The sequence below is a fragment of the Ostrinia nubilalis genome, chromosome 6, assembly GCF_963855985.1.
Source record: "Ostrinia nubilalis chromosome 6, ilOstNubi1.1, whole genome shotgun sequence".
In the NCBI taxonomy this organism is placed as follows: Eukaryota; Metazoa; Arthropoda; class Insecta; order Lepidoptera; family Crambidae; genus Ostrinia; species Ostrinia nubilalis.
Genome location: NC_087093.1, coordinates 1,768,204 through 1,792,981, shown reverse-complemented (window position 1 = coordinate 1,792,981; position 24,778 = coordinate 1,768,204). Strand labels below are relative to the sequence as shown.

Here is a 24,778-nt window from a genome sequence, read left to right as displayed (position 1 = left end):
CGCCGCACTGCAAACATTTTGCCGCATCACTGTACACATGTGGTATCATCATCATTTTAGCCATAGGACGTCCGGTTGGTAGCGGCCTGCGTCCAGCGCCTTCCTGCTACCTTTATGATGTCGTCGACGCTGCGATTTCCGGTACGCGGGCTCCACTCCAGAACCTTGCTGCCCCATCGGCCTGTGGTATGCGCACCCATGTGGTATGCGGCGCCGCAATACGGCACCGTCTCGCTCAATCGAAGTGCGGTGTGTCTGCGGTGCGGTGCGTCTAGGCTATCATTGATTTTTATTATGCAGGACGCCGCAGCGACACCGCTTCAGCGCCGTGCCGCGACCGTACCGCACCGTGTGGCATCGCACCTTACAGGGATCGTTTTCAGTGGACGTGTTGCCAATTTTGACATACCTATATTGACAAAATGACGGTATATTTCAAGTTTGGTTTACCTGCAGCCGCGGCGCATAAGGGAACCTATGATGCGGCTGGAGCAGGTGCGGCGGTTGGTGTGACAAGGGCGGGTGTTCAACCCGCGCCCACGCCGACTAGACTCCTCGATGCTCTCCTGTGGGAGCGACAGTGTCTACCTGCAGCCGCGGCGCGTCGGGGAAGCGATGGTGCGGTTGGTGCGGGAGCGGCGGCTGGTGCGGGAGCGGCGCAGGGTAGGGCCCGCGAACCGGGATGTTGAACCCGCCGCCCATGCCGAACTCGGACTTCTCTTTCTTGATGCGCTTGCTCTCCTGGTGGGGGAAAAATTAACGTGTAAAGTCACGTGCAATAATCATCATCACTTCAGCCATAGGATGTCCACTGCTGATCATAGGCCTGCCCCAAAGATTTCTACAATGGTCGGTTGGTGGCGGCCTCTTTTTTTTTTTTTTTTTTTGACAATCTCACACAGCGCCATCTAGCCCCAAAGTAAGCAATTAATATGCTTGTGTTATGGGTGCTAACTTAACGGATATACTACTTTTATACTTTTTTTTTTCAATACATACATATTATACATAGTAACACCCAGACCCGTCACATAAATTAAAATTCATCATTTCAATTTCTGCCCGGCCGGGAATCGAACCCGGGACCTCTCGGCATAGTAGTCCGTTCTGAACCACTACACCAAACGGCCGACATAACTGCTCACAACCATTTTTTTTAAGAATATTATTAATATTTTGTATTGCACAAATTACTAAACATACTTGATTTACTAGTTTACCACGATAGTCGAACGACTCGGCGGCAAGGTTTGAACCAGCGTTACTCGACTCTTCGAGTCGACCAGTCCGACACCTTCACCGTTCGGCTATCATCGCTTCAAGTTATGATTTCTAACGCCCATATTCACAAACATTATTATGAAGTCTCACAGTGCGCGTGGACGCACAGAGTCGCACATGAACCAATCATAGAGTTCTATTCAACGCTGTGCGTTCGATTTGATTCGATTCAAAAAATACCGCTAGAGGGCGCTGCGTAGTAAATCGGGCTCCGTAACAATGTTTATGTAAAAATAGTAAATAGTGATAAATTCTCCTCAAAACGTTTTAAAAAGTACTATTAAGTGACAATTAGTGACTGACAGTGTTGGTGAGAAACTATAATCAGTAATTAGTGAAAAACTTAACATTAAAACTGTGACATTAATCTATAAAAACTGTTGTAAATATTGAAAACTTTTAATAATTAAGTGCAAAACCTTTAAAGTGACGTTAAAAACTACAAAACTACCATAGAAGAATAGTGTACAGTGCATAATCTTCAAACTAGAAAAACAATTTCTTATGTAAACATTATGGACTTTGAACTTAACAAATTTACCCACTCCTATCGTGAATAAAATTTAAAACAACGCCATCTATTGAGGAGTAGCCGACTTTTTATGGTAGCGCCACCTATTGTTGAATAGCTATACCACCTACTACGTGCAAAATTCAGCTGTTGATGGTCGATACTTCATAACGACATCTAGCGAGAAATGACTGACTTCTAGTGTGACGCGGTCAATTACTGGGGAGTTGTACTGTGTACTATCACGCCATCTGTTGAGGAGTAGCCGACTTTTCATAGTGGTGCCATGATATAACTTGCTAGTAAACAAACACTGAGTCAACACGCTACCCAAAAGCGACATCTATAAAGCAGTGGATAAATTATCAATGAACAAGCGCAACATCTAAGCAGGACAAATCAAATACGTATTTTCGTCACTAGTAAACAAGTCAAATTGGCGCAGTGGTTTCGACCGCGCTTGACCATCGAGGACCCGGAGTTCGAAACTCATCGGCGACGATTATTTATATTTTTCTGGTTGAAATATTGAGCAGAAAATTTTATATTAACAATGTCTACTAGTAAAAAATCTCCAATGAATACAAAGAAGTCGAACTGCAAAGCAACTACGTCGGCTGTTTGCCACAAATGTGGCACTAGATGTACTATAAAAGACACTATACCATGCAATAAGTGTAAAAATAGATACGAGTTCGATTGCATTGGACTCTCGGAGAAATTGTACAATATTATGAGCACTGAGAACAGACGGAATTGGAAATGTCCCCCCTGTTCTCTTAAGAAAAAATGTGAAGCTTCATCAAAAACAAACATAGATAAAAAGGAGCAAAACAATGTAACTCATAGGAAAAAACAAAAATTAAAAAACGTAACTACACAACTAAACAAAATGGAATCACCGCTAAGCACATTGAGTCTTTCGCCTTCCACTTCGATATCCGAAGAAAATCATGACTCTCATTTTACCACGCAGGAGGAGATCTTGGATGACTCATATTCCATTGTAGATAGATTGTCAAGAAGCGTAGAGCACACGCAGTTGAATAACACTGTAATAGATTACGAACTGAAGGAAGAAATTAAGCTTTTAAAAATAAACCTTCTTTCTACTGAAACCGAGTTGGAAAATAAGATTTTGGAGAATAATGACCTCAATAAATGTATAGCACAGCAAAATAAAGAATTGACCCTGTTAAGAAATCTTTGCAAACTCCCGCACACAACAGTTCAGGAAGATAGGCGTCAATCCCTACAACCTTCGCTCTTTTTTACACCACCGAGAGCTCCGGTATCAGAGGGAAAGAAACACTCGCCAAATTTTAAATACCTTCAAACAAAAATTACTGACCTAAAACAGTCTTTACTACGTGCTCAAATGGAGATAAATGATCTTAATGAGCAAATTCAAATCTTGAAGGCAAAACTACAAACAAATGTGAAAGACTTCAACAATATTCAGTCTGGGAAGACTGAAATGCTTGAACAACGGGACAATAACTCACCACTCACCTCTCGGGAAATAACCACACAAAATGGAAAAAAGAAATCCTCTACAAAGCAGAAAATAATCATATTGGGGACGCAACAATGTACTGGTCTTGCAGCCGAACTGACAAAATCCAGAATTGGGACCGAATACGAGGAGTACACGATATCATCGTTTATTAAACCATTTGCTACAACCGAGGAAGTTCTTAAACTATGTACAAGCTTAGAGGTAGATAGGTATGATAAGGTGATCTTATGTGTAGGAGAAAATGATGATGATCCAGTATCAACCATAGGGGAACTATATATTGTATTAAAATTGCTACAACACACCACTGTGATTGTATTGAATGTAAACAGTAGTAAGCATGTAAATACTAAATGTATAAACAGCCAGTTAAAATTAATATGTAATAAATTTAAACACAGCCACTTTCTTGAGTCCAAAAACCATTATAAAAGTTATTTAAGAAACGCCTGCTATAGTATTAACTTGCTTATAGACTCTCTGTATTATGACCGAACATTTCTATGCTTTGAGTTTATTAGGAACCATACTCAACGTCTTGGCTATTGTGGCGGGAAACTGTTAAACGGATCACAGCGTCTGTCAAGAAGTCCCAAATCTAATTATAGGCAAACTTCTATTCTTGACTTTTTTCGCTTCACACAACAAGGGGATTTTTTTCGTTCCAAGTAATATAAACCAAACGTCATCACATCTTCGCGATAGTGAACTAAAAGAGAGACCATTTAGGGTTTTACATCAAAACATAGCTGGATTGCTCTCAAAAAGGGACTTGATAGAGCTAACTATATCTGAGCTGATAGACTCCGACACGGAACCGGATGTGATATGTTTTTCAGAAACATTTCTAACGGAAAATGACAGGAAAAATGCTTCTTTTTCTAATTACAAACTTGCAGCAAACTACTCGAGGAATAACAAACGAGGCGGCACATGTATACGAGGGTGGTCTGAAAAGTTTCCGACCTCAACGTGAAGATGGCAGCACACATCAATTAAAGTCAGGGAATGTAATTGTGCATCTTTTGATAGCAACACTTCAGAGTTTCAGCCATTTTTGACGCGCGGTTTTTATTTGAAAGTCGTTTGAGTGAGTCGATGTGAGTATTTTTGTGAAAATGGAAAAAATCGAGTATCGAGCTGCCATAAAATATTTGTTTTTGAAAGGGAATACCCCTACGCAAATCAAAGATGAGTTAGATTCTGTGTACGGGGACTCTTCACCGTCATTTACCACAGTAAAATTTTGGGCAACCGAATTTAAACGTGGCCGTAAGAGCTTGGGAGATGATGAACGTTCGGGACGTCCAAAAACTGTAACTACTGACGATAACATCGCTAAAGTTCACCAAATGGTGTTAGACGACCGCCGAATTAAAGTGAGAGAGATAGCAGAGGCAATGAAAATGTCCAAAGAACGTGTTTGTCACATATTAAATCAAGATTTAGGCATGAGAAAGCTGTCCGCGCGTTGGGTGCCGCGTTTGCTAACGTCAGACCAACGACGTGTTCGAATGAACATTTCCAATGCTCTGTTGGCGCAGTTTAGGCGCAATAAATCCGAGTTTTGGCGTCGACTAATTACTGTAGATGAGACTATGTAGAAAAATAAAAATAAATTTTAAGAAAAAAAATCTTGTATCTATGTTAGGTCGGAAACTTTTCAGACCACCCTCGTATTTATACAAAGAGGCTTAGTATCTCACGAAATAAAGACTTCTATCAAATATTTACTACCAGGAACATTTGAGTGTTGTGGCGTAAGTATTCCTGAATACAAATTTATAATATTGTGTGTCTACACCTCACATAAAAAGTTTGCGCACTCATTTTTGACAAGATTAGAAGCAGTTATCCATGACGTATTAAAAAAAAAACCTAACTTTAAAGTTATAATAGCTGGAGATTTTAACATAAATACACTAGCGGAATCCAAAGAATCGAAACATTTGATTGACTTGGCTAAATATTTTAATTTAAAAATTCATATAGATGAACCCACGAGGGGTAATAACTGCATTGATCATATTTTAAGTAACGTCAATCAGGCCTTAGGTACAACAATCCCTCTCCATCTATCTGATCACAATACTGCCCAAATATTAACATTTCCGGTAAAACGTACCAAAAAAATACAATACTGGTTCTCACATCGGAGAAATTATTGCAATGAAAATATTCTTAAATTTCGTGAACACTTACAATCACTGTCATTCTCCGATATATACACTTTAAATAACATAAATGCAGCATTTGATCGGTTTTATGAACTCTTTTGTATAATTTATAAATCTTGTTTTCCTACGCTTAGAATAAAAACCAGTAATAAAACTGTAAAACTAAAATGGATCACTAAAGGCTTGAAAGTTTGCATAAAAAAGAAAAGATCATTACGTTTTAAATATTACAGACACAAAACGGGTCAAAATAAAGATGCCTATTTAACTTACTCAAAATTACTTAAGAAATGCATATCTTTAGCCCAAAAAAACTGCAATAATAATTATATTCAACGCAGTCAAAATATTTGCAAGGCGTCATGGAGACTTATTAAAGATGAAACCGAAAATGAATTGCCTCAATATGTTATTCCAGACATAAAACATGAAAATAATGTAATATCAAAGGGAAATAAAATTGCAGAAATATTTAACGACTATTATATAAACTTAACTGATGATAGGTACTCATATGATTCTGATAAAAAACGATTAATAAAATCAACAATTAATTGCGTACCAAACTCTATTTTTCTACAACCTATGAACATATCAGAAACCACCAAAATAATTCAATCTCTAAATAATTCAAACTCCTGTGGATATGATGAAATATCTACAAAAGTTATTAAATTTTGTAAACATGAATTAGCACAGGTTCTAACTTTTCTGATTAATTTATCCTTTGAAACAGGATGCTTCCCTAATGCTCTGAAGTTCTCTATAGTAAAACCAATTTACAAAAAGAACGACAAGTTAGATATTAGTAACTATCGTCCAGTGACATTAATACCTGTAATATCCAAAATATTTGAGAAAGCCATGCAAGGGAGGCTCATGGACTTTTTTCAGAGATTCAATATCATCACACCTGAACAATACGGATTTCAAAAGGGAAAATCAACTACCCTTGCATGCTTTGATCTAGTTCACAATACTATCCTTGGACTTGATGAAAAACAGCATACATCGGTGCTCTTCTTCGATATGTCCAAGGCATTTGATTTCGTGGTTCATGAGGTCTTATTAGACAAGTTGGAAACGAGTGGAATAAGAGGCCTTTGCCTATCCTGGCTAAAAACTTACCTAGAAAACAGACATCAGTGCGTAGAAATAAATAAGGTAAATGAACAAAATATAAATGCATCGTATCGATCTACCTATAAAGTAAATAGATTTGGAGTACCTCAGGGTAGTGTGCTGGGTCCAGTTTTGTTCTTGCTTTATATTAATGATCTGCCGAGAGTGACAAAACATCGGTGCATAATGTTTGCTGATGATATTTCTATTATAATTAAATCCACCCATAATGACAATTTAAATAAATTTGAAAATGACATCAATGACACAATCAAAAATATAATTCAATATCTTAATACAATAAATCTGCATGTTAACTTGACTAAAACTAATTTTATGAATTTTAATATAAAAGGACCAACAATAAATATGCTAAATATACAATATGATAAAACAAATATCGAGAAAACTAACAGGGTTACTTTTCTGGGTATAGTATTGGACGAGAATCTAAACTTTGTCGGCCATATTGATAAAGTATGCAGCAAAATCAATAGATTTGTCTTCGTTTTAAGGCGACTAAGAAAGGTGACGTCTCTCAAAGTAACCTTGGCTGCCTATTATGGATATGTCGCCTCCAATATCAATTATGGTCTTCTTCTATGGGGCAATAGTATCCATATAAATCGGGTATTTATCGCACAGAAAAAGTGCATACGAGCAATTTGTGGTAAGGGTCCATTTGAATCATGTAAACCTTTGTTCCTTAAGCTGAACATACTTTCCGTCCCGGGTATGTATATCTTGGAAGTATTCAAATTTGTCAAGCAACATCCAGAACTATTTAAAACGGCCGCCGAGGTCTATCCTCGACACACAAGAAATAGCGACAGGCTTGTTCTGGATCGTCAATTACGAACGACTTTTTGCCAGAAAGGTTGTTACTGCATGTGTGTAAAACTGTTTAATAGGATCCCAAAGCAATTCAAACAAGGATGTTTAAAACTGATGACCAAGAATCTACGAGATTGGCTGATAAAAAAATGCTATTATAGTATTACGGAATTCCAAAATGATAACGTATGTTGACTTTTTGTGATTTGACTATTTCATAATTTGACATTATATTATTTGTTCTATGAAAATACTGTTAAGGATAATAAATTTTAAATTGACATGATAAATAATTAATACGGAATACAATTATATATGAGTGGTAATCGTTAAATTAATAATATTGTACTATCTAATTGAAAACTTATTGTAATTTATAAAAAGTCGTTTTAAGACGAAAATTTGCATGCTGTGTTATCATAGTTAAATAGTGAAAGCAACATTTATCTCTTTGAAACACCTTTTTGTAAACCCTATTTATTGCAAATAAATAATTTGAATTTGAATTTGAATTTGAATTTGCTCTTCTAAGTTCTCGATACTGAAAAAGTTAAAAAGAACTCCATAAGCGTTTACCTGTAACGCCAACCGCGCCTGCCGCTTCTCCTCGCGCTCCTTGGCCTTCTGCTCCTTGAGCTTCTCCTTCTCTTCTTTCTTCTGCAGACGCTCCAGCCGCCGCGCTTCTTTCTCCGCTTGCTTCGCTTCTCTCTCCTGACGCTTCTTCTCACGTTCGATCTAAATAATATAATATAAATAATAATTTGTAATATAATTTTGACATGATAGTTTTGTAAGCATTAAATTTAAATTCTAAAAATTGACATTGAATTATTATGTTATGTAACTATTAATTTTTGTTTGTATCTTTATATGGGACTAATAATTTGTATGCCACTCATAGGCCAAACATAGAGCTCTACCCATTATTATGTACCACCTGAATTCTACATTTACCTATGTTTTACAAATAAATTATTTGATTTGATTTGATTTGATAAAACACGGTGTTTTTGGAGTTTGATATTTACAGAAAATATTGTATTACATTCACTTCCTCACTTCCATATGTCAGAATTTATTTATACGTTCTGTGTTGACATAAATGAGACTGAATGTTAAGAAGACACATAATAAAAATGGAAGGTTATTGTTACTTACTTGATTAGGTCGTAATGTACCGTCAGCTTTCAGGTCTGAAACATTAAAAAAATTTATTCACATTGTTATTATTTTGACGGCATGACAGCATTTATTGTCTGTTAGTGATATTGAGTTCCAAGCGTCTGGTTAGCGTGAGGAGAGATGTAAAATCCTCCATTTGCCTCTAGTTTTAGAGAGGATTGTCCTTGTACTTAATAACATACTACGAATGATGATAGGGTAATGAAATCGAAATTTTATTTAGTCCGTCAGACAGATAATAAAAAATTTTGGACACATATTTTTAGATTTTATTCATAATCGAATAATTACAGTATTATATTGAGTTGAAATGTCGCGTGACGTCACTTTTGAGTAAAAAATCTACTCAAGAGTGACGTAACGCGCCATTTCAACTCGATTTAGCACTGTTATTATTTAATTATGAAAGAAAATAAAAAAAATGAGTCTCATATTTTCTAATTATCTGTCTGACAGACAAATAATTGAAATCTTGTCATCTAGCCAATACTTTAACATAGGGTGGGTGTACCAGTAACAAACCGAATAAGCGACATTTTAAAAGTAATTTTGATATTGTGACTCAATTATTACAACAATCATTGCAAAGAAAAGAATTCACTACTCCTTATCTATCATAGAATCATGTAGCTTATTCCAATTTTCTTAATAGCTGTAAGGTTTATTTTTATTTAACAATCAATGTGGAAAGTCACAATGTGCCTAAGGTTGACCAATCGTACCAAGTCGTGTTTGTTCAAATTCGACAGATTGTTAATATTTTGATGTGAAATTAGAAATGGTGTACTACAAGTTCCTGGTGTGGGACTGGTGCACCCACCCTATATGTATTAAGTAATTATTAAATAAATAAAGACTGACACTACAGGGTGTTAGGTAAATGGGTATATGAGCCGACACTAGCCCATGTTAGCATGGGCATATAAATGGTATGGTGAAGTCAGAATTTTGATATTATCATTTAATATTTATTAATTTTCATACAAAATAAATTTTATAAAATCCGATTTGTATGAAAATAAAAATAATTAAAATGAAGATATCAATTTTCTAACACCCTGTATACAGGGTGTTACGTAAATGGGTATATGAGCCGACACTAGTCCATGATAACATGGGCATATAAATGGTATGGTGAAGTCAGAAAATTAATATCTTCATTTTAATTATTTTAATCTTCCTAACATCCTGTATAGATTTGTCGACACGACAAGAAGAAGAACAAAGAAATATAAACTGATTTACAAGCATTTCTATAAGACATGTACCTTTAATTTTAACGCCGACGAGCTTGGCCAGCGCGTCGTCTGGGTCGGGGGCGGGCCCCGCCGACTTCCGCGCCCCCCGCGCGCCGCGGGAGCCCCGGCCCCCGCGGCCCCCTCGACCGCGGCCCCGCCCGCTGCTGCTCGCCGCTGCCGCTGCGCCTACATGGGTAGTTACAATTAATGCTAAAGCCTGGTCCGTGAGCACCAGCGTTGCCAGACGTCCCGATTTTGGCGGGACGTCCCGATTTTTAAATCAAATTTAAATGTCCCGCGCGGGACAAGCTCGGTCCCGCTTTTCGGAGAGAGACATTCACTTCACCAAACTATTGTTTGAAACGCCATATTATTCTAAAGAATAAAACATTTTTAATTTTATTCTTTTTTTATTCTAAAGACGAATTTAACGATAGAGTAAATCTGATTTAAAATATTATTTTTTTGTTAAAATCCATTTTCTATGGCTACTTTTGCTATACATTGTCACGTAAACGTAATTTTAAGTCAAATAAAAAGATAAATATTTGAAAACCTTTGATTATATACGTTTTTTTTACTATGTCCCGCTTCTGACGGAAGAGTCCCGCTATTTTCACTCAAAAAGTACCAAAGTCCCGACTTGGCGAAAAAAAAAACTGGCAACGCTACTGAGCACGTAGAATCCCGTCCAATGACCCCAAGCTACCCATCTCTATCGCTCGCGCGTAATGAGGATCAGTACTGTTGTAGAAAATTCAATAAAACTAGTATCTACGTTAATCTTTAAGACATAAGAAAGATATATCTTTTTGAATTATCCAAATCGGACCATTACTTACGAAGATATTAAGTAATAAACATAGGCCGTTTTTGCCGCTAAAAGTCAACGTACGCAAGGCCGCGTGACGTCATTATATCCGAATCGAGCGCAGCCGGCGTACTAATGGGATGGAAAATATTTTTTTCCGGCTAAACTATCAGTTTTAGAAAAAAACTTTTAATAACATTTATTCTTCAAAATAAAGTAACCTATCGACCAGTAATTTTTAAAAATAAAAATTGTGAAAAATAAGTATTGCTATGTCCAAAAACCACATTTTCATAGGATTCGATGCAATGCGGAGACGCGGTTGGGGTGAGTGTAACTTAATGATTGTTTGTATTGAACATAATAATACATAATATGATGCTAATACCCAGTTTCTGGCCTGGGGGGGGGGGGGGGATAAGTCATACCCAGCTTATAGCCTGGGGGGAGGGGCAAGCCTTACCCAGCTTCTGGCCTTGGTGGGAGGGGGGAGAGGCAAGTCATACCCAGTTTCTGGCCTGGGGGGGGGGGGGTAAGTAATACCCAGCTTCCGGCCGAGGGGGAGTCATACCTAGCTTATGCTTATGGACTGGGGGAAGGGGCTAGCCTTACCCAGCTTCTGGCTTGGGGAGATTGGGGGGGGGAGGGGTCAAGTCATAACCAGTTTCTAAAGCTGGGGGGAGGGGCTAGCCTTACCCAGTTTCGGGCCGGGGGGGGGGGGGGGAATCATGCCTAGGGTTGCCAGGTGTCCGGCTTTGGCCGGACATCTTTGGCTTTTTAAAGACTTGTCCGGCCTGTCCGGCTTTTGTTAGGCTTTTTACGCGCCAGTCGAAAGTCGAGCCACAGAATAATATCGAGCACACATGGGCATGGGATGTTGGGTTACCGATACGAAGAATTGCTTAAAAAAGGTATGTCTGGCTTTTAGGGTTAAATGTCCGGCCAAATTAATCACCGACTCCGGCTTTTGTGTTTTTGGACCTGGCAACCCTACATACCCAACTTCTGGCCGAGGGGGAAGTCATGCCCAGCTTATGACCTGGGGAGAGGAGAGGGGCGGGGTAGTCATACCCAGCTTCTAGGCTAAGATTAAATAGATTTCCAGCACGGAGCGGCTGTCCTTTCCTGCAGCAGCTGGCCCGCCCATGGGAACGGCGAATAGATAGGTAGGTGCGTAGGTTTAACTCAGAAAAACTAAATAACAGGTAGGTATTACTATTAAGTGTACATCGAAATGATTTTCATAGCAATGTCTTATTGTTAGAAGTTATACCTACCTTATTGTTAGAAGTAAATAAATTAATACTTATACATTTTTATATTTTACTTGGAAGAAGATAATTATGACTCTAACAACACTTATGTACACTTTATTTGAATAAATCGCCAAATATACCACCGCGGAGACCCCAACCGCGTCTCTGCGTGCCATTGAATCGTATGAGCGTATGGATTTTTTGCGTTATTTTTCACAATTTCCATTTTTAAAAATTACCTATCGATAGCTTACTTTATTCTGATGAATAAATGTCATTACAAGTTTTTCTCTAAAACTGATAATTTGGCTAGAAAAAAATATTTTCTATCCACGCAGTACGCCGGCAGCGTTCGGATCGGATATAATGACGTCATCGTCCCCGCGCCGGGCGGTCAGTGAACTTTTTTAGTAATTTGGCCATAACTTCGTCAATTTTTGTCGTAGAACAAAAATTTTTGCACTGTGTATTAAGGATTTCTTAGCCCTATAAATCTGCATTCACAGCTAAAAATCGAAATGATCCTCATTATATTGCTGTCGCGACTGTGGGACGGGCGTCCGCAGTGAGTGTGCGAGCGCGACAACAACATAATTACTCGCGAGCAATAAGGATGGGTAGCTTGGGGTCATTGGACAAAATTCTACGTGCTCCCGGACCAGACTATAGTCAAACATCTAAAGCATAAATATTAACTTATTTAATCAACAAAAACATAACTTATCAGTAGGTACATTGTTTCATCATCATCATCATTTCAGCCTTAAGACGTCCACTGCTGAACATAGGCCTCCTTCAATGATTTCCACAATGGCCGGTTTGTGGCGGCCTGCATCCAGCGCCTTTTTATCATTCGGTACATTGTTTGTTTACACATAAATATTAACAGTAACAAAAGTTTATTGAATGAGCGATAAAGAGGGTGGCAAAATGTATCAGATTCCGTACCCCTACTCGCCGCTGAGTAAAAACTGCGTTGCGACCGGTAGTGTTCGTCATAGTTTCATTAGTAAAATTAATGTTCGGTCTTACTATTCACCAATATCTAAAATAACATATGTACTTCTAAATTACGAACCATACCGAAAATACGCTTTGAATACCCAAAACTTACTCTATAATACTCGACACCAACTTCTATCGCAAAAATTACTTCTATCCAGGTATATTCATTAAAGTAACTACAAACTATTTACAGTTAAAGACAACTGTTTATAAACGATCTAGTTATTTTAAAATATTTTTTAAAACTTGCGCCAAATATTATCCGACTCTTCAGTCTTTTCTTTGGCGAGATTCAGTGACAACTTTTCCAGCACAACAACTCCAGTTCTCTCGACGAGTTCACTGAGAACTACAATAGAATTTTAGCCAAATTAATTGAAAACCAAAGAGATGCAAGTCAGAGGCGCTGCAAATGCTAAAGGTGCGCTATTGACACTCCACATGCGTCAAGAGTGCTAATAATGCGTCAAGAGTACACTATTGACACTCCATATGCGTCAAAAGCGCCGCTAGTACGTCATATCCGCCACTAGGACGTTAAGGCGATTAGAGTCATCAATGACCTTGGGCGTTTGACCTTCACGCCGCGCGAAACACCCGCGCACCCCGCATGAAAACTCCGATTTGACACCGATCAAAATTACACGGGCATAGGTAGATACAGAATAGAAGCTCTTTTTTCATGACATTACTGCCTATTATTTTAAACTTGAATTGATGAACCTTGATGTCGGTGTCATTTAACTCAGGTTACGCCTGAGTTATTTAATAAAAATAACACAATCCATGAACATTTTGTACGGGATATTTTTATTTTTTCGTAAATTTTCTAATGTTTTTGTCGGTTCAGCCGTTCTCGAAATTTGAATATGTAGGTAACTTCGGGTGGAATCTTGCAAGCTGAATTTGTTAGACCAACTTCCTGACGACAACTGTATTGGAACACATAGTAGTATTGTCTATGGTTTAAAAAAGCAAATGTTTCTTCTTTGGTCTATTGTCATTCTCTTTGTGTCACTTATGAAGAATAAACTGAAAATGTGTTTAATCTCGTCTTTTTATTAGAAATCCTTCAACAACTGATTGAGTTAAAATTTTGGATATACATGTAATTTGGATGACAATGCAATATTGTGATGACATGGAGTCGATCTGATGATAGAGCTGGAATGCCAGTGGTCCCATACCAACTCCGGGATTAAACGATTCCATCGAGTTTAGGCTCGTTTGATTTGTATTTATTTATATAAATATAAATAAGTAATATTATAAAAGTAAGTAAGCTACTTTAAAAATCACGAGTACCTACCTACCTACTTCAATTCTCAAAGGCAAACAGGGTCTGATGATGGAGCTGGAATGTGGCCGTAGGAATAGGCTAGTTTCTTAAAAAAACACTTTTAGTCCGTCAATTACACTATCAAAAAATATTGGACACGGGATATTTTTATTTGTCAACAAACATTACGAAGTTATGATGCGATGAAATTCCGCGTGACGTCACAAATCGCAACAATTTTAAGCACGCCTTAACGTCATGGGCCTCTTCTGAACTTTGGCGCGCTTTATCTCTTTAAATTTTCATAAGTTTAAAAAAGTGAAAAATACATTTAAAGTATTTTTTTGGTAAGTTGACCGACGGACTAATTCAAACTCTTGCTTTACTCAGGAAACATCCTTATTCTTCGAAATGATTACGAGCTACATAACGAAAAATCGTTGCTACTACGCCGCAGTAAATTCCGCATCATAAATAAAAAAATAAATTAAAAGAAAAAACCTTTTTTAAAACAAGTTTTTGTATGCTAATAATTTTAGTTTCATGACATGCTCCCAAAATTCATCATCTTATAAGAGGATTTCAGTTTTTATCGACGAAACTTTTTAATTATTATAGCCTATAGGTACGTTTCATGGTAAGGTAATTTAAAGTAATAAAGTAAAGTAATAAAGTAATAAAGTCTTAGTCTTAGTCTTAATAAAGTAATAAAATTTAGGGAAGTTTATTTGCACTTAACATGCAAAATATGGTATCAATGTACTGTGTACCTATGCACCTTCAGTGGCAACAACAAGGTCTATTGAGTACCTATAGTCTACTAAGTAAAGGCATGAAATAAATTAATTTTCACCAAAAATTAAAACCAACTCCAAAACGAATCACCAAAATTTTATCTTATTTTTTTTAACTGTGATATTTTCGCGAAGAAACATATTGAAAATCTAATTCTAAATGGCCCATTTGCAACGAGCCTAAGTATGAGAAATATAAATTGTTTTCTTCACGTAAATCGATTAAGTTACTGATTCTGACTCGCTCCTAATTGCTGATTGCAAAGGCCTAGTAAATAAATAACAGAATATATTTTCAACTTTTACTTATCTAGCCGTTTTTTTTTTGGAGTCGATTTTTTTACACTAATAGATTCTATTTAGGTGATAATAGCGTCCGAGCATGCCTTAATTCAATCGTATCGTCTGACTGAACGTGCTCTATGAACAACTCTGACATAAAAACTATTGTCAAACAAAGACTAGGTTTCACCATCTTATTTTAAATTTGACAAAAGTCAAAAATCTGTCAAACTCCATACAAAAAAACACCGGTTATCGCCAAAGCTACGGTCAAAGTTAGGTCACGTCAGGTGGTGCAACTCAGCCAAAGAAAAAATTCATTTTGATCGCTAATGTCAGTTTGCAGCGAGTGACACAACCTCCCCGTCTGAAGGCCAGCGGCCGACTGCCGCCCGCACCCCGCGAAGGCCCCCTCAACAGCAAAACGTTCGGAATTTATCAAAAGTAAAATTTATGAATGAAAGTAATGTCCGATTGAAAAACGCAACGTGTCATTTAAAGATTAAAGAATTCCTAATCTATTCGTGCAAAAATCTTTTAAATTAACATAGCCGTTTTGGAGGAGTAGGGAATTTAAGTAAAAAATCGATGTCCCGTATTTATTTTTTTAATCCAAAACAAAGAAACGTAGCGAAAATTCAAACGTCACAAATGTAGTCCTTGAACTGTTGTATAACATATATTTTTTTTAACTATTTCTGTCCAGCAGTAAAAGAGGAGTAGGCTTTACAAAATGCCCATTTGACGCGGATTGAGGACTCTAATCGCCTTAATGGGGCGTTAGGAATGCCTGGTATTAAAGATACGTTGCTAAAGCGTTAGGGGCATCTGCTACTTCTGCTAGTAATGATACACTGTTGAGGTGTTTGTAGCATCTGTTAAAGCCTGGTCCGTGAGCACGTAGAATCCCGTCCAATGACCCCAAGCTACCCATCCCTATCGCTCGCGCGTAATTATGTTGCTGTCGCGACTGTGCGACGGGCGCCCGCAGTGAGTGTGCGAGCGCGACAGCAACATAATTACGCGCGAGCGATAGGGACGGGTAGCTTGGGGTCATTGGACGGGATTCTACGTGCTCACGGACCAGGCTTTAGTAATAATACGTTGACCAGGCGTCTGCTAGTTGTACGTGAACTTACTGAGATGCGCCTGCAGCTCCTCCTCCTTGGCGCGCGTGACGTCATCGGGCAGCTTCTCGAGCGGGACTACCGCCGTCTTGCGGATGATGTCGGCAAGAGCTAGCGGCGTGGCGTTCGACACTGCCTCTTCGGACCCGCCTTCTACAAGACATATAAATATTTAGTGTTTTTAGAACAAATAAAATCAAAAAATATTTATTCAGTTCAGACCACAAGTAGCACTTATGAACGTCAAAATATAGTAAACTAGCTTTCCGCCCGCGGCTTCGCCCGCTTGGAATTTTGTGTCACAGAAAAACTTTATCGCGGCGTCCCTGTTTCAAAAACCGGGATAAAAACTATCCTATGTCCTTTCCCGGGACTCAAACTATATCTATGCCAAGTTTCATTAAAATCGGTTCAGTGGTTTAGGCGTGAAAACGAGACAGACAGACAGAGTTACTTTCGCATTTATAATATTAGTATAGATAATAAAAAAGAAAAGTCTGTCTCCTTATCTTTCGGGCCCTACCTACCAGCGCTATTATTATAATAATATTAAATAGTAATATTATTAACAAAAGAAGTAACTAACTCTCCAACACATCAAGCCAGCTAGGGGAGTGTAGGCAAATCCTCAATTTGCTTTTGGTAAATAAGACAATCATGCTTCTGCAATGGAAATAAAATAACCTGAATGATGAGTAATATCAGAAACCTAAATCACATCGTTACGTGCTTACATTGAGCGTGCGAAATTAAGACCACGATGAGGCAGATGAGGTCTTGCGTGTATAGACATGTCAAACACCCAGTATGCGCCTCGCAGTAATGCGATGTAAATTCATCATAATTTCATTGGACAAAGAACGCCACTGCTGGAAAAAGGCTTCCCCTAAGGATTTCCATAACGTTATACGGTCCTGCTCTACCCAGATCTAGATACTTGCCGCATCAATAAATAAATAAATAATACGATCATTATTTTTAATTGATTGGAACTAATTGGACATTCAGACGTAGGTCGCATACACTACAAAACTTTATTTATTTATTTAATGGAAAACAAACAGCATATATGTATTATTAATAGATGAGGCGGTTAAGATCAAAAATGCCTTACATAGTTTTCACAAATAGCATATCAAGATACAATCCAAAACAAATTATTTAGCATGCAGTATAACTACAATATATGAAAAAAAGTTAAAACAATACAGAAAATACCTACTAAAGCCATACCAAAATAGCAGAATATTAAGCAGTAAACAGATACTTCAACTTTTTACCGGGAGAGTGCTAAGTAGTGTCGCCAAATAATTCTTTATTACTTTGATTTTTGAAGTAGTTTGGTCTCACAATATGAAAAAGGTCAAAATATATATAACTATTGTTATTTACCCAGCTCGAGCGCGCGGCGTCGCTTGGCCCGCTCGGCGTCCGAGTCGGACGACAGCTCCGAGTCGTCCAGCTTGAACTCGTCCGAGCTGTCCGGCATGTGTTTGCCGCTCGACTTGTGCATTTCCTGGAATAATAACAGTATAATTAATTTACTTCTTTCATGAGGAATGATAAAAGATGTTTATACTTTAGATGACGTCATTATAAGTACTCATGGTGATAAATAATAAACTTAGTGAACTGCAAACTCTTCTGAAACTGATTACTATGAAACTAGCATAATAAGTTCTTATAATGCTGTTATTTTAATGAATAAACTATTTATTTATTTATTACTAGGCTAGGCCATTGCGTTACCAAGTTAGCAGTACATTGTCTTAATGAGCTAGTTCAATAGGTTAGCGAGCTAGTTCGCCGCGTTACCGTGCTAGTTCGCCGCGTTACAGAGCTAGTTCGCCGCGTTACCGAACAGAGTCAGACAGATGAGTTACCGAGTAATCTCGCTGCTTTACCGAGCTAGTTCACTACATTTTGCCGAGCTAGTTCGCCGCGTTACCGTGCTAGTTCGCTGCGTTACCGAGCTAGTCAGCTGCGTAGCTGCGATACATAGTCAGACAGATGAGTTACCGAGTAATATCGCTGCTTTATCGAGCTAGTTCACTACATTGCCGAGCTAGTTCGCCGCGTTGTCGAGCTAGTAGCACGTTACCGAGCTTAACTATTAATTAACTACTACTTACATCTTCGGATTCTGTGTTGGGCATCTCAGTATAGTTGATCTTCTTCTGTCGCGTGCGGTGCTTGGGCGACCAGTCGTTGGCGCCTTCGTCGCTGAGCCCGCCGTAAGTAACTCTCGCCCTGATGACGTTTCCGTCCGCATCGTACTGCGTGAGTCCGCTGCGTTTGCGGGACTTTTTGGATTTTTCGTGGCGTGATTTCGGCGGTCGAGATTTTCTAGAAAAATACCAAATAGAACATTGTAATAAGGTTGACAGTAATTACGCTTACGCCCGTATTCACAAACATTACTATGAGGTCTCACAGTGCGCGTGAACGCACAGGGTGACACATGAACCAATCACAGAGCTCTATTCAACGTGCGTTCGATTTGCTGCTTCAATTAAGTAAGTATCGTTTGTGAATACGGGAATTATAGTTCACGCCAGTTGCGAGAGATAATCTTACCCAACAGTCCTACTATGCAATGATTAAGAATCTCACTATGCGCGCGTCGAGGCAACTATTTAAACTAAGCCTTAATGTCATACTGTTGGAAGTGTGTATACTGACTTGGGTTTTTTATTGCTCCACTCTTTGGTTCCGCCGGATTCGCTGGAGGTATCGTTGAGGACGCCTTTCTTCTTCTTCTTAACTTCGGGGGATGACTCTCTCATTTTTGGCCGATCTACAAAACATAGTAAATTTAAAAAAATACATTTTAAGAAAGTGAGAATATTTTGACAATGTTAGAAAATGAATATTAAAACACGGTTTCAATAAGGAAATATCAATAGACAGAAGACATTAATAGAGCGTCTTGTTTTTCTATAGCCTGGTCGCAAGAACACATGAGAATTCTCACTAACTACAGGATTTGGCAAATCCCGAGAATTTAGTAAAAATATGCAACATGAAGTTTAAAATATTACACAGATGTGAACTTTAGCATCAGACATTTTAGATTTCTAGGTGACAAACAGTGTCAGACTTCATGTCATTTTTAGATGATTGGTTAATTCCATCACCCTCTCCAAGTCTACGTTCTCAGTCCGCACTAACGTCACAGTTCTATGGCGTAATAAGGTTTCTTTCTTTCTTTTTTCAGGTACATTCCAGGATGGACTGCAGACTGCAACCGCAGGCTACAGTACTGTGGCTATAAGATGCGGTTGACCGCAGTGAAAAAGAAAAAGTTAAAGAAACCGTGGTGGCTTGCAGTTTGCGGTCCGCATTCCATTCTTGGACTTGTATCTATGTATCTTCTTTAGGCTGGTTTTAGAATCGCGCTGACCGTTTCCTGATCGTCGGCGCTGACAAATCAAATGTATAAAACGGGACGTTCCTGAGTGACGCTGATCGCTCGGCGCCGACGCATTTCGGCTGTCAGCGCTGACGGTCAGCGTGCGTCAGCGTGATTCTAAGGCTTGATCTCCTACGCTGACATCGGTCGAGCGTACGAATAAACACAATGTTCTATGAAGCACCGCACTGCAACGCCGTCGTCAGCGGCAGATGATTACATAGAACTAGTGTGTAATCGTGCGCGCCGCTGACGTCGGTCACCGATGTCAGCCTAAAAGGAAATCAAGCCTTAAAATCAGCCTTACCTTTGTGGTCGGTGCGCCCGGTACGGCGCGCGATGGGCAGCGAGTCAGACGAGCGCGAATCGCTGGAGCTGCCGCGCTCTGCTGACGACGATATGTCTTCGGACGACGACTCCATACTGGGAGAATATCATTAATTTTAATTATAGACAGTTTGACACCATACCCCAATAATTCGAAACCACAACTGTTTTAAAAAAACCCTTCATTCTGGTCTTAAAAACTTAATTCATTTTAAATTACCTGTAAATTACGATTTTTGTTCGCATTGTAATTGAAAAAAGTAGTTTGATTGAGTTGACAAAATAGTGACGTCACTTGCTTGTATTGCCATACAAAATCTATGGGAGAGTTTCGTCTTGACAGTTTTAAAAAGTACGTCAATTGAGTGGTGGTGTCAACATGTCTATTTACACCATTAGGCCTTTCGCTAAAACTGCGGGGGTGCCCGCTTCAGACGAAAACCCACCACGTGGTCGTCTAGTAATGCACATCCGCCCCCCGCCGCCCCTACGTGGAAATCTATCGCGAGTTTTAGCGTATGTGCCGAGATGATAGGGGAGCGTATAAATGAGCTAAAAAGGTTAAGGGCCTGCTTTTTGCAGCACATATTAGCTTTTTGTACCACTTTGATGCAGTAAACATCAAGGAACACACTGAAGTATGTTGCTTATTTTACAAATATAGCATCCAATTCCCGTAAACCGGTCACGCGCACGTATCGTTCTGATGACTTAGGGTTTTTAGTAAGCTAACGAACATAGTAATAATGTGTAGTTTAAACATTCAATATAGAGACACCGTACATCAAACATGTGTTTCACTTAATTTCTAGTAGAAATTAAGTGAAAGTAAGACGGCAGTAGAAATTTTCTACTGCCGTCTTCAACACACAAAACCTAACACTACAACACTCTAACAATTCTATGTTCATGTCAAAGTGGTAAAATGATCTCAGAGATAGTGTGTTAATAGTTTCGTTATAGTTTTAAGGCACAAGGTATTCAAATGGGCAAGTAATCGACAGAACTTCCCAATAGTCACAAGCATTGCGTGCACTATCAGGTCCTCTAGTGGGCTCACTTTCCATCCCTCCCTTCCCCCAGCGAGTTCCCAAGCCTTATTATTGAGGGCTGTCCCCACATTGCACTCACCCGGTGTCCTTGAAGTCCTCGTCAGTCTCATCGTCGTCTTCAGAGGGAACTTCAAGCGAGTTGAGCTTGCGCGGCTTGCGGCGGCTCTTCTTGCGGAGCTTCAGTATCTCGACCGGCTTGCCCTGGGAGGTTAGGGAAATGTTTTACATTACATTTAAGAATAAGAATACTTTCGTTACTGCCTAGCTCGCATAAATATTTATAACTTTGTACATTTTAAAGCATGTAAACCTTTGAAAAAGAGGCTGACAATAGTGACTGAGTTTCTTGCGCTGCTTCTTCTCAGCACTGGCCCATTTATTGTCCTGAAGCAGTGGTAGGGTTAATACTGGGACGTGTAAAAGTGTTTTTTTTAAGCCTATTTACAGAAATAAATGAGTTTTAATGAGTTTTTAATGAGTTTTATTCAGCATAGAAAAATAAAATAAAAATACAGTACATATAACATTAAACTACAAGCTATGCTGAAGAGGGACGCTCAGCTATATTCGCGACATAACAAGCGCCATGTCGAGAAACTGGTTTTCAGCGGGAACATTTGGTACATGTATTGGATTGGGAGAACTTTGTATGTGTTTAATGTTAAAAACCGTCTGTAATTAAAGCTAAGACTCTAACACGACGCTTAAAACTTGATTCAAACTTGATAAAAAAATATTGCATTTTCCTTGAATTTATGTTCGAGCTTTGAGGGGCAATTTTTAGGGGAAACTTTTTTGAAATACGGTTGCTGAATACTCAATACTCAATATTTTATTACATCCATTATGTACTTAAAATTAGAACATTATGGCTTAAACCTGGAGATACGTAACTTATCAAACATTATTTTACCAAATGTGCGAAAGAGATAAGTAATCTAAGTCTAAGTGGGCGGAGTGGGTCCGTGGCCGAGTCCCCCTGTGTTCGACGCACCCGTGGTCGACGCCCCCGGTCAGATAGAAGCAATTTTTAATCAAATGTACAATCAGTCACAAAAATATTTATAAACGAATAAATATTTATACTGATCGTACAAATAAATGTTTAGTATTATTTTACCATAGTGATACCTACAAATATAATAGGTTTTATTTTAACCTATCATATTTTATCATAGGTTTTATTTGCCTATTTTAACATGTAAATCGTTTTACCTAATCAAAATAATTGTAACAATCAGTCTTTAAAATAACTCTACTCTCTCTACATTTAACTAACTACAAATAAAATTTTTAATTATAAAAATTTTAAGTATTTTTATCAAAAAATTAAATACATCATTTTAAATAGCGTCAAACATGCATGGTTTTCGTTGACTGTACTTAGTGCAAAAGCCGAAAAAAATATGATATTAAATTTATTTAAATCGGGGGCTTCAACCACGGGTGCGTCGAATACTGGGGGACTCGGCCACGGACCCGGCGGAGTCACGTTAGATATTTTACGTTCATTATTGCTCCTTTGAGTGGCTACTCTCTTGTGTTCGATAGAGACACTAAAGTTGGGTTGCGCCATCATATTTTAACTTTGACAAACGTCAAAAATCTGTCAAACTCCATACAAAAAACACCAGTTGTTATAGTTACGGTCAAAGTTAGGTGGTGCAACTCAGCCTAAGAATTCAAAGTGGGCGGAGTCACGTTAGATATCTGCACGCGCGCCCCTTCGCTCTTGCTACTTCAAGTGGTTACTCTAGCTCTCTTGTGTTCGATAGAGACACTAAGAATTCAAAGTAGGCGGAGTCACGTGTGCGACAGAGACAGCCGCTCACTAGGTGGGCAGTCACGTGAGCGACAGAGACATGCTCACTAGGTGGGCGGGGCCCCGCGTGCGACAGAGACAGCCGCTCACTAGGTGGGCAGAGTCACGTGAGCGACAGAGACATGCTCACTAAGTGGGCGGAGTCACGTGTGCGACAGAGACAGCCGCTCACTAGGTGGGCAGTCACGTGAGCGACAGAGACAGCCGCTCACTAGGTGGGCGGCGGCCCGCGTGCGACCGAGACAGACGCTCACTAAGTGGGCGGAGTCACGTGTGCGACAGAGACAGCCGCTCTCTAGATGGGCGGAATGCTGCGTGCGACAGAGACAGACCTGCTCGCGCGCTTCCCGCTCCTGCTTGAGCTTCTCCTCCTCGGCGGCCTCGATGATGGTGGAGATGTCTTTCCCGCGGCCCTGGTTGCCGGCGCTCGTAGTAGGCTCTACGTATTCCTCCTGTATTCAGAACAAAAGGCCAAATGTTAGATAAATGTGTACTTATTTTTGTAATTCCATAGCAATTTTAATTTAATTTAAAGTCAATCAACTCGAAGTCATGTGAACAAAATGCAGAACTAACGGCCGATGGGGCAGTAAGGTTCTGGTGTGGAGGCCACGTATGGAAAGCGCAGCGTATGACGTCCTCTCACAAGGTTGACTGAGTCATAAAGGTAGCAGGAAGGCGCTGGATGCAGGCCGTTACAGATCGGTAAATATGGAAATCTTGTGGCGTAGTTTTGGGCTGACACTGTATAGGTTTGATGTCGACACAACAAGAAGAATATAGTAATCGTTGGGGGAAGCCAGTGTTTAGCAAAGAACGTCCTGTGGTTGAAATAACGACTTCAATACTATAGATCGAATACGCGCCCCACCAATTTTTGGTCGAGGGAAGCGCGGGGTGCGGGGAGTTTGATCCGAGCAATCCGAGCGTCATTATTGTAGTGTGCGTGAATAATTTAGCATGTACCCGGTACACATTGTACCGATAACACAAACATTAGCGGAAGAATGGTGGGGCGCGTCTTCGTGGATGAAACGATCTATACTATAAGCCTTGATGAATATGGGCAATTTTTTTCCGCCGGGCCAGCTAGTTGGCAATAGTCCAGTTTACCTTGATGGGCAGCTGGCGCCGCGCGCGCAGCCGGTACACGCCGCCTCGTCCGAGACGAGCACACAACACTAGTCACCTTGATGGCGGAGCTGATGAGGCGGTCGTACTCCTGCGCGCGGTAGCTGACGGGCAGCTGGCGCCGCGCGCGCAGCCGGTACACGCCGCCTCGTCCGAGACGAGCACACAACACTAGTCACCTTGATGGCGGAGCTGATGAGGCGGTCGTACTCCTGCGCGCGGTAGCTGACGGGCAGCTGGCGCCGCGCGCGCAGCCGGTACACGCCGCCTCGTCCGAGACGAGCACACAACACTAGTCACCTTGATGGCGGAGCTGATGAGGCGGTCGTACTCCTGCGCGCGGTAGCTGACGGGCAGCTGGCGCCGCGCGCGCAGCCGGTACACGCCGCCTCGTCCGAGACGAGCACACAACACTAGTCACCTTGATGGCGGAGCTGATGAGGCGGTCGTACTCCTGCGCGCGGTAGCTGACGGGCAGCTGGCGCCGCGCGCGCAGCCGGTACACGCCGCCTCGTCCGAGACGAGCACACAACACTAGTCACCTTGATGGCGGAGCTGATGAGGCGGTCGTACTCCTGCGCGCGGTAGCTGACGGGCAGCTGGCGCCGCGCGCGCA

The 24,778-nt window shown here is 39.9% G+C and overlaps 1 protein-coding gene across 1 annotated transcript in view; it reads right to left on the bottom strand.

Annotated features, from left to right (window-relative positions):
- Window positions 1-24,778, bottom strand: part of LOC135072401 (remodeling and spacing factor 1-like) — a 53,656-nt gene that overhangs the window by 19,245 nt on the left and 9,633 nt on the right. Inside the window, exons 13-23 of the mRNA XM_063966311.1 lie at window positions 23,364-23,480; window positions 21,289-21,410; window positions 20,138-20,253; window positions 19,101-19,215; window positions 18,551-18,764; window positions 17,811-17,934; window positions 16,431-16,571; window positions 9,895-10,050; window positions 8,603-8,637; window positions 8,021-8,179; window positions 589-741 (exon numbers count right to left, since the gene is read on the bottom strand). Coding sequence (XP_063822381.1) covers window positions 589-741; window positions 8,021-8,179; window positions 8,603-8,637; window positions 9,895-10,050; window positions 16,431-16,571; window positions 17,811-17,934; window positions 18,551-18,764; window positions 19,101-19,215; window positions 20,138-20,253; window positions 21,289-21,410; window positions 23,364-23,480 — 1,452 coding nt within the window. The remainder of the gene's footprint in view (window positions 1-588; window positions 742-8,020; window positions 8,180-8,602; window positions 8,638-9,894; window positions 10,051-16,430; window positions 16,572-17,810; window positions 17,935-18,550; window positions 18,765-19,100; window positions 19,216-20,137; window positions 20,254-21,288; window positions 21,411-23,363; window positions 23,481-24,778) is intronic.